Source organism: Sturnira hondurensis, unplaced genomic scaffold, assembly GCF_014824575.4.
Source record: "Sturnira hondurensis isolate 20B ecotype Veracruz unplaced genomic scaffold, ASM1482457v3 Scaffold0024990, whole genome shotgun sequence".
Taxonomy (NCBI): Eukaryota; Metazoa; Chordata; class Mammalia; order Chiroptera; family Phyllostomidae; genus Sturnira; species Sturnira hondurensis.
In genome coordinates, this window is record NW_028097621.1 from 824,553 (window position 1) to 835,888 (window position 11,336).

At 39.1% G+C, this 11,336-nt stretch overlaps 1 protein-coding gene across 2 annotated transcripts in view; it reads right to left on the reverse strand.

The window, feature by feature from the left end:
• RNF115 (ring finger protein 115) overlaps positions 1-11,241 on the reverse strand; it is a 94,446-nt gene extending 83,205 nt beyond the window's left edge. Inside the window, exon 1 of one of the 2 annotated variants that reach the window (XM_037039089.1) lies at positions 11,119-11,241. In XM_037039089.1, the coding sequence (XP_036894984.1) occupies positions 11,119-11,220 (102 nt within the window). In that variant the 5' untranslated portion in view covers positions 11,221-11,241. The remainder of the gene's footprint in view (positions 1-11,118) is intronic. The other variant, XM_037039090.1, reaches the window with a different exon arrangement.
• Between the last annotated feature and the right edge of the window lie 95 nt (positions 11,242-11,336).

Sequence of the window (11,336 nt, forward strand, 5' to 3'; positions counted from 1 at the left end):
CGGGCCTTTAGATTAGATTAAATTAAATAACAGAATTTAAAATAATTTAGTGCTGTCCTTTCTACCATGTGCCGACAGAGCAATTATAGAACCTCTGATGTATACCATATCATACTTGGGATTCTAGTACAGCCCTCTGTCAATGAGATAAGAGAACTTTAAAAGTATGATCTAATTCACTTCAGGAACAGTCAGGTCAGAAAAGGTAATATACAAACTGAACTAATGAAAGTAGCAACTGACCATTACAAAGTAAGAATATAGTTGAGTTAAGAGAACAGGACTTTAAGAAAGATATTTATAAAATAGTCCTAAAAAGGAAATTATTATAGGCCAAATTTACCTACCACTGAATCCCAAGTCTTCCTGAAAATGAGGTTTTAATTTATTCAATCAACATTACCAGCATTAAGAAGGTACTGCTTTGCAATATGATGTCCTCAATCCTAATTCTCTCAAGATTGTTTATTATATAGTAAAACTAGAAAATAAAGTTTAAAACTCATGAAGGAGATTCATTTCAAAAGTTAAATTTAAATCCCAGTTAAGGATAAATCAGTGAACTACAAAAGAAAATATTACACAATATTTTACACAATATCCAAAAGTACCAAAAAGCTCAAATCACTAAGCCATAGGTGGTAATAAACATAACTAAGTTTACAGTAAAGGAAAACTAAGGCCCCTGAATGATTCAATAATTTGTTTAAAAATTAAAGTAGCCCTGGCTGGTGTAGCTCAGTGGATTGAGCAAGGGCCTGAGAACCACACAATCGCGGCTCGATTCCCAGTCAGGGCACATGCCTGGGTCGTGGGCCAGTTCCCAACAGGGGACTCTTAAGAGGCAACCATACATTGATGTTTCTCTCCTTCTCTCTTTCCCTTCCTCTCTAAAGATAAATAAATAAAATCTTTAAAAATAAAAATAAAAAAATAAAAATTAAAGTAAAACTTTTTCCCCGTAGTGCTTTAACATTTATATATAATTACTAAAATAAACTATAACACCTATACAGGCTTATGACTAGTTCCACAGCTTGCAGCCAGTTTATTCTGAAAGCCCTTTCCTACCATTTTTAAACATAGCTCAGACCTAAAATGGGCAAAGAGGCATTTGCTCTAATCTTGAGATCGCTACCTTATTTCATCGTTTAAACACAAAGTCAAAAGGAGCAGGAAGTATTTAAATCCTAATTCCACTACTCATTTTCCCTAATATTTATGAATCTCTTCTTCCTGAACACAGCCCAAGTACTAGAACGGCTCCTCGAATATAGTAGGCACCAAGAGTTATTGAAAGAATGATAAGAGACTACTGATACTACTGTATGATCTAGTGTCTCTTATTTTACTTCTAACTTACTTATTTATTTTTATCCTCACCCAATGACATTTTTTCATTACTTTTAGAGAGAGGAAGGGAGAAAGAGAAACATCCATTCAAGAGAGAAGCATCAATCCAGTTGCCTCCCAGTACACACCTGGACCAGGGATCAAACCTGCAACCTAGGCATGTGCCCTGATGGGGAATCAAACCATCAACCCTTCAGTTACAAGGACACTCCAACCAATTGAACTAACACTACCCAGGGCAGTGCCTATTACTTTAATGTTGTTATCAAGCATAAACAAATTTCAAAGTGGTATATACTTCACAAACACAGAATATATGCCCCTCAAAGAAAATATCCAGATTCAATTTCACTCAAGAACTCCAGAAATAGACATACCTCTGAAATTATTTACCCGTATTTTTCAGACCATAAGACGGACCTAGGTTTTAGAGGAGAAAAAAATTATGAAGCAAAAAATGTGGTAAAATATTTTATAACATAAACAACATAATATCTCACCAATGTAAATGTAAACAGAACTCAATAGCAGCATTAACAACCATTACTCCTCCCAAATTGGGGGGGGGGGGTCTGGGTGTGTCTTATAGTCCAAAAAATACAGTATAACACTTGTGTTGTAGGATAAAACAGACTGTTGTACTGCTACCCAATTAAAAACCTTGGAAACACTAAATATCTTCATCTAATATCGTATATCACAGCACAATGCTATATAATATTAAAACAGGAGCGGAGCCACAGAAATGGAGATCACATGGAAGGTTAGCAACAGGGGAGTGGGAGGAGAAGGGGGGAGAAGATACAAAGCATAAGTAGCACAGACAGTGGGGAGAAAATGGGGGAGGGCAAGAGTAGTGTGGGAAATGTAGAAGCTAAAGAACTTTTGACACATAGACGTGAACTAAAGGGGGGAATGTGGGTGGGAGGGGGTGTGCAGGGTTGAGGGGAATGAAGGGGGGAAATGGGACAACTGTAATGGCATAATCAATAAAATATATTAAAAAAGAAAGAAAAAGGATGTATTTGAATAAAATATCAGATTCATTGTTAAAAAATAAAATAATAAAAACAAATGAATAAAAATATAAAATATTAAAAGTTTAATTTTAAATTTTTAAAAAATATAAAGTCTATGTTCAATATAAAAAAATTCAAATCAGTAAAGTTATTGATGAAAATGAAAAATCTGTCTTTTTTTAAAAAATATTTTATTTATTTATCTTTAGAGGGGAAGGGAAGGAGAGAAGGAGAGCAGTATCAATGTATGGTTGCCTCTCGTGAGTGCCCCGCTGGGAACTGGCCTGCAACCCAGGCATGTGCCCTGACCGGGAATCGAACCGTGATACTCTGGTTCGCGTGCCCACGCTCAATTCACCGAGCTACGCCAGCCTGGGCTGTCTTTTATTTTAAGGAAAAAGACAAATGAACTTTCTGGCCAACCCAATAGTTTATGTGTACTTTTACCAAGAATTATTCAGCATTCTCGTGGTTTGCCTATCATGGTATTCATGCTGCAGATACCCTTATAGCAGTCTACTTAGGTAGCTGTTATATCTATGCTTGGTTCCAATATCTACTACAATGTAGATATCCCTTTATGGACACCCAAGTATTTACAGATTGCAATGTATGTTATTTTGTCATAATTTTTTAATTCTTTATTTACAGCTATATAATTTTTCAAAAACCATATGTGTAGGAAAGTTGTATTGCCTCTGAATTTCCTTTCATAAAGAAACTATTTAAAAATACTTATTACAAAAATAGGGAACTGGGTTGGATAGGTTTAAGAACCTCCAGGCTAGGAGATAAGCATCACTGTAGGATACATGCAGGTATCAGCTTAACCCAGAAAAAGGCAGAAAAGGGCATGTAACTATGGGGGTTTTCTTTCAAGAAAGTAAATTCTAAGCATGGTGAAAAGTAAATATAATGAAACTTTTTCTAGAAAATGGTCCTCTAGGTTTAATATCTATTCAAAAATGCACATCAAAGTGAACAGCATGGAGGTAAAGATACCTTGTCTATGAAGAACTTCCCTGTAACAGTAGTTGAAATTATCAAGGAGAGAGATTACCTATTTGGACAGATTTTCAAGAAAAATAAAACTGCCTATTTGGGGAAATGGAGCTAGAAAACCTACTTAACATAGAAGAAAAGCATGCCTAGTTTAAAAAATCACCAGAGCCAACTATTTGACATACATTCCTTGTCAAAGGAATGATGGATATCTCCACCAACTTTGAACTGCTAACAACTGAACTTAAAAAAAGACTTCAAAAATCTTTCACAATCTAACCTAAACTTCTGTATGTGAAACTATAAGAACTACCTCAAATGTTTCAATTACGGTAAAGGTCCTATTTTCTCTACAAATAAGGATTACTCACTTCTATACTAACTTTCAATCAGAGATGACATATGTCCATTTCTCTTAATGCCCATCATTCAATTTTCCAATAAGGGCACCTCAGTATCATTTTACAGTAGGATATACCATAATAAACTGAGTCAGATGACTTGGCACCAGTCACATGAAGAATTAGTATTAAAGCAAGGACAGGTCACTTTTTAAAAAATAAAATGTTGCCTTTTATCTTTTTAATTTTTAAAGACTTTATTTATTTATTTTTAGAGAGAGGAGAAGGAAAGGAGAGAGGGACAGAAATATCGATGTGTTGTTGCCTCTTGGCACACCCCCTACTTGGAAACCTGGCCCCCAACTCAGGCATGTGCCCTGCCTGGGAATCAAACCGGCAACCCTTTGGTTCACAAGGTAGCACTCAGTCCACTGAGCTACACCAGCCAGGGCTAAGACTGACCACTTTAATTCACCCTCACCACCAACAGTTCTGAAAAACTAAACATTTAACCACAAAATCTTCTGGACTCATTTAATGTCTAAGAGGTAAAAGAGAAATACAGCAAGTAAAACTTGACTCATGCTAAGATGAGCTGTAGGAAAACTAAAAGTTAGGCATGTTGTCTGCTTTTCGCTTTACTTTCAAACTAGAATTCCCTGCATATTACATGCATGTCACATGCTATATGTGACGTGCATGTCACATGTATGCGAAACTATAAGAACTACCTCAAATGTTTCAATTACGGTAAAGGCCCTATTTTCTCTACAAATAAGGATTACTCACTTCGATACTAACTTTCAATCAGAGATGACATATGTCCATTTCTCTTAATGCCCATCTTTCAATTTTCCAATAAGGACACCTCAATTCTCAACCGACAAAAAAATTTGGATACTTTTCTTTCAGAAGCTGTCCTACAATGTGTAACTGGAGAGGAGTGATCCAATTACTGTCTCAGTAACCACAAAGAGATAAAGTGACCCCAACTGTCACTGCTATTAATGGAATAGCAGCCACTAACCACTATTCTAAACAATCCTTCCCCATCAGGGGTTTGGCTAAAATTACAGGCTCTCAAATAATTTACTGAAAATTCTCATCAGGATCCCAAAATTAGAAATCAAAGTCATTATCAGAACAAAACCTTAAGCAACACTGACTTAAGACGGCAATGACTATCCCCATTTCACCCAGTGTTCCTCAACCTTAGCACTCCTTATATTTTGGGCCCAATAATTCTTTGATGTTGGGGGCTGTCCAGTGAACTGTAGCATGTTTAGCGGTATCCCTGACTTTACATACTGCCTGAATCAATCCTCTACCTTCCTCCCAATATGACAACGAAAAAGATCTACAGACATTGCCAAGTAACTCCTGCAGAGCAAAACCCACCTTGGCTGAGAAACAACTGCTCTACACTATTTCCTTTATTGTTCATTATTAAGCTATGGAGAGCTGAAGAATTCAGCTTCCACAGGCTTATTATTTTTATACCCCTTCTAACTTGACTAGAGAATAAGCAGCAATCCACACCATTCCTCTTCTAAGATGGCCATCTTTGACCTCTCCCTGAACGTAAGGTCAAAAAAAGCCAACTAAACATAAAGAAACATGGGGTATCAGTACCCAATTAGTACTTCCCCCAAAATACAAGAAATTTCATCTGCAGTGAGTTTAAGATTTTATTCTTCTCCATACTGGAAAAGTCCCACAGATTTCCCCAGTATATACATGTCTATCAGTAGAAGAATTAAGACTAGGATGAGCCTTCTACCCATACAAATACATATTTCTTATTTCTAGATCCTTCAAGGGAACACATTTACTGACACTGTATGTTCAAACTTTATGTGGTAGCACCTACATTTTGTACCACTGATGCCTTTAGATCTCACAGCATTAAAGCCACTACTTTTCAAATAGAGTTACTGGGTTTAGAACTCATTATATACCACTTATTCATTCAAGAAATATTTAATAAGCAACTACTATACAGAACCACATCAATGCTAGATATCAAGTACTACCTCTGTGGTACTACCCACTTAGCCCTCAATGTAACATAGTAACTCCATCAGTTTTGACTTCACATTGTCTCTCAATAGAATAGTTAAGTGAGGTAGAAGCTTCTCATGTTTTGAAAATGAAGTTATTTTCAATTAATTTCTTCTGTCATCTGATGACCAAAACATATATTTATTCAATCATACATTTACTCGATCGTACATAAAATTTAAACTCTGGTGTTTCAGACCACATAATCAAAGCCTCTTATTTTAAAGTCCAAGTTTAGTACAGTGAAATTATTTTAACTATAAATAGGAAAACAGCCTTTTAAAAAATTTTTTTTTATTTATCTTTAGAGGGGAAGGGAAGGAGGGAGGGAGTAAACATCAATGTTGCCTCTCATGTGCCCCACGCTGGGAACTGGCCTACAACCCAGGCATGTGCCCTGACTGGGAATCAAACCACGATTGTCTGGTTCGCAGGCCCACGCTCGATCCACTGAGCTACATCAGCCAGGGTGAAAACACTCTTAAATACAGAAAATTTCTAAACCAATACTCACCTGTAGAATGGACACTGTTTTGAAACCTTACAGATAACAGCACTACTGATTATTTTCATTGTAAAATTCCCTTCATGGTTTCCCCAAATTTCATAATGTCTTCTTTCTAAATGAAAATTTTTATCCTTTTAGACTTCCGCCAAGATGGAGGCGTAGGTGGAAACACTGTGCCTTCTCTCACAACCAAGTTTGAATACAACAAAGGTTTGGTAAACAAAGACACAGCCAAAGAACAGAAAATTGAACTATCTGGAAGTCCAACAACAACAAACTGTTCAACCAGGACCAGTAAGAGGGGCGGAGACAGCAGCAGAGCAGGGTCTGGCAGGAAAGATTCCCGGACCCAGCCACGCAGGCAGCCAGGAGTAGCAGCACGGATCCAGTGAGGGTGCGGGGCAAGCTGACCGAGGTCACTCATTCGCACACAGATAAACCAGCAGAGGAGTGAGGCAGTGGGAGGCAGCAGAGGACACCACCATTGCTTTCCTTTGACCCTTCCCCCACATACAGCACCACAACCCAGCTACTGAGTTGCCCTGCTCTAGTGAACACCTAGGGCTCCGCTCCTCATACATAACAGGCACGAACAGTCCAAAATATGGCTCAAGAAGAACTCAAAGCCCCAGAGCCAATAACTCTAACCAAAAAAGAAATAGCAAACCTCTCAGATGCACAGTTCAAAACACTGGTGATCAGGATGCTCACAGAACTGGTTGATTCTAATCACAAATTAGAGGAACATATGAAGGCTAAACTAATTGAAATGAAGGGAAATGCCCAGGAAACCAATAGTGATGGAAAGGAAACTGGGACTCAGATCAAGGGAGTGGACCAGAAGGAAGAAAGAAACAACCAAACAGAAAAGAAGGAAGAAACAAGAATTCAAAACAACGAGGAGAGGCTTAGGAACCTCCAGGACATCTTGAAATGTTCCAACATCCAAATTATAGGAGTACCAGAAGGAGAAGAGAAACAGCCACGAGTAGAAAACTTATTTGAACAAATAATAAAGGAGAACTTCCCCAGTCTGGCAAAGGAAATAGACCTCCAGGAAATCCAGGAAGCTCAGAGAGTCCCAAAGAAGTTGGACCCAAGAAGGAACACACCAAGGCACATCATAATTATATTAGCCAAGATTAAAAGGAAGGAGAGAATCCTAGAAGCAGCAAGAGATAAGGGGACAGTCACCCACAAAGGAGTTCCTATCAGACTGTCAGCTGATTTCTCAAAAGAGACCTTACAGGCGAGAAGGGGCTGGAAAGAAGTATTCCAAGTCATGAAATCCACAGACCTACAGCCAAGATTGCTTTATCCAGCAAAGCTTTCATTTAGAATCGAAGGACAGATAAAGTGCTTCTCAGAGAACATCAAATTCAAGGAGTTCATGATCACCAAGCCCTTATTATATGAAATGTTAAAGGGACTTATCTAAGAAAAAGAAGATGAAAAATATGAACAGTGAAAGGACAGCAAACTCACAGTTATTAACAACCACACCTAAAACAAAAGTAAACCAAGAGGACAGCTAGATCAGGAGCGGAACCATAGAAATGAAGAACACAAGGAGGGTTAGCAACAGGGGAGTGGGAGGAGGAGAAGGGGGGAGAAGGTACAGAAAATAGCATAGACAGTAGGTAGAAAATAGATAGAGGGGAGGGTGAGAATAGTAGGGGAAATATAGAATCTAAAGAACTTGAGACACGTGGTCATAAACTAAAGGGGGGGCATGGTGGGGGAGGGGATGTGCAGGGTGGAGGGGAATGAAGGGAGGGAATAGAACAACTATAATGGTATAATCAATAAAATATATTTTTTAAAAAAGAAAATTTTTATCCTTTTATCTGAAAGGATCAGATAAACTTTTCAATGTTCCTCTATTCATATAATAATCATACTGAGTTACCAGTGTTTGAATTGGTTTTTCAGTACCAGAGACAGATTTGTATTACACCACTGGTCACAATTAAGTGTTGGTCATTCTTACAACCAACATTTTCAAGATGACAGTCTGGGTTAAGGATACAGAAATGGCCATGAAACAAGATGAAACTCACTGGCTTATCTAGTAATAAAAACTCTACTGTTGACCTCACTGCGCCTTTTCCTAAAAAAATGTATAAGGGTTTCTAAATGTTTCTCCCTTCTTCCTCAAATCACTCTTCTTTTCCAACCTCAATCTATGCTATTCTCCTCAATCTGAATTCTACCTGTTCTACAGAACTCAATTTAAAACTCATCTCTCACTTTCTCTTACCTCACCAAAGTCACCCTATCTCCCTTTCTTTGAATTCTAAAGCACACGTTATCCATCTTCATTCACCTTACATTAACTTTTCCATGTGTCTCGTCTTTCCAACAAAACTAGGAATATGTGAGGTCATATTCCTAGGTACTGCCTTCAGGATATCCAGCAAAGAACCTTGTATGTATATATAAGTATTCTGTCACATCTGTTAGACTTTAATTTACAAATCGGGCATCACACATTACGTGATGCCTCCAGGAATCAAATTAAGACTTAGAAAAATACCTAACGTCTTTCAAATTATTCCTTTTCAGGAGCTCTATGCAGTGACGACTTCAAGTAGTAAAAAGAAAAGGTATAAGTTGTGGAAAGTTGAGATTGTTTCCTTACCCTAAAAAATACTTAAGTGACCAACTTAAAGAACCAGAAAAGCTAAGAATGCTAGCAGATAGATACTGGACTTTTTGTGGTGATCACTTTGAAAGGTATATAAATATCAGATCACTATGTTGTACACTTGAAACTAATATAATATTATATGCCAACTATAATTTAAAAAAAGCTTTACTTTCAGGGATGTTGGGAGTGGGGGGAAGATCAGAAGAGCTAAGGCCACGATGTTCAACAAGGCATCACATTCAACCACATGTGGACATTCCAGACTCCCTCTTTGTGGTAAGAGAGGTCTGGAGGCTCTGATGTCCACTGGAAGAAAAAACAAAGCAAAAAAACAAAAACAAAAAAAACAAGGCACCTGCTCTTCTCAGCATTAAAATATGACACAAAGTGCACAAGGGCATGAATAGATAAGCAAAACTAAGTAATATGTAGAATGACAAGAAGAAAATTCTGAGATGTTCTAAATTAAAATTACAGAGGCCAGAGCGGGAGAGGAAGTGACAGAACAATTAGCCTGTTAATAGCTGTGGCCCAGCTCTCACAAAAGACTGCTCACATTCCTTCCATTCCCTGTTGGAACTTCATATTAATATGCAGGTGGCTATTTCCGAAATAATCCTACCAGGCACCAAGGCAGTCCAGGAGCCTCTGCTTCTTGTTTACATGTGGGTTTTCCAGACTGTGGCCCACAGCCAATCCACAAGAGGAGACATATCTTTTTGTGGATTTTGTGCCTATCCCAGAGCTGGCTCCACTTCACCCTCTCCCATCTCTTTGCCCATAGTTAATGTAAATACTTTCAGCCAGTTTACATCCTCTTGATGTATAAAAATGCTCACAAACCTCAAGACAACGGACATGTCTTTCCTACCAGCTGGTGATTTAGACTTCAGGCCCAAAGACCAGTCTTCTTTTTGGCCAGCAGTGGCCTAATAAACCCTTTCTTCTAAAAAAGATTTTCAGGCACCTAAGTTAAAATTTTTTGTTTCATAAGATGAAAATGACTATGAGTTGAAAGGAAAGAAAATGCCTAAAAGCCTGAAAAAGCACTTTCAGGTGATACGGTTAAAACGCCCTTTAGATGCTTACTCACAGACTCCATTTTTGTTTCTAAGAAATAAGACATACAGTCATGCTTCGGAAGGCCTTCTCATTGATACTATCTGAGACACTATAAATAGTTAAGTTTTTGGTAGCCACCCTGTCTGAAAACTGAACCTTTATACTGCTAAGTAGAACCATCATAACTAATCCTAAAGATGGTTGGCCAAAGGATTCATAATCTCCGGGGGTAGGTCTCCCTGAAGTAGCCTTAACCCAACCCCAAACAGCTTCAGAGTTTTGCTAGCATGCTGCAGAAGCACTCTCTTCACAACCATTAACACTACCTCTCTAAGGGTTAACAGTCTAGCAGAAACGGGTGAAAACCAATTTATGTCAGAGGATTCAGTTACATTCTGTCCTGGATCTTTTCATTAGGTAAAGACAGAATGAGGGAGAGGGGCTGATAAGCGAGATGGGGTACTGACACCCCTGGCAACATGACAAGTTGAATATATCCTGCCTTCTTCCTAAAACCACTTCCTTCAATAGTGAGAGGGAGCGCAGGCATTCTGCAAGTCATAAGTACACTGCTGTTTTCACTTTCACAAGAACCCTGGAAAACCACTGAGTAACAAAATTGCCCTCCGCCGCAGTTACCTTCCACCCTCTCTTTCTGTGCTAACAGGGACTATCATCAATCCGCTATTTTGATTCACTAAAGATGGGGAGTGGGTAAGTTCTGGTGAGAAGTGGAAAAAGAAATAAAGGAGCATGAGAAGCAACAGCGGAATGTAGTGGGGTGGAGAGTCATCATAACAAGGAGCCAAAGTGAAGAAGAATGAAAGAAAACTGAGAGGAGAGTTTTCAGGGAAGAACTTGCTAAGGAAGAAAAAAGATGGTGGGCGGAGGTAAAGAAAGGAGAAGGAAGGGGGCAGGTGGAGCGTCCGAGGGATGGGGATTCGGGGAGTTAGGAAACCAGGGCCCAGACGCCCAGTGTATGGGGTAACGACCAGAGAACGGTGGTTAGCAGTATTTGGGAAACCGATTTCAGGGATATGCGGGAAACTTAAAACCCATTCCAGGACTTAGAGGCGAGGAATCCACAACGAAGCCCGAGTGCAGGAGTCACGGGGCTCTTACCGGTAGTTTGGGGCTGACTTCGCCCTTGCAAAAGTGGCAGAAAAACCTGTGCTCCGCGAGGGCGGTGCCTGAGCCGGTCCCGGCTGCCGAGGCCTCCGCCATTTTTTTTCTTCCGCCGCGGCCGTCCGAGAGGGCGAACGGCCAATCCCTCGCCAGGCTACTACCTCCTGCCTCTGCCGTCGCTGCTGCTTCCTCTATGCTCTCCGTGGCTTCGGAGC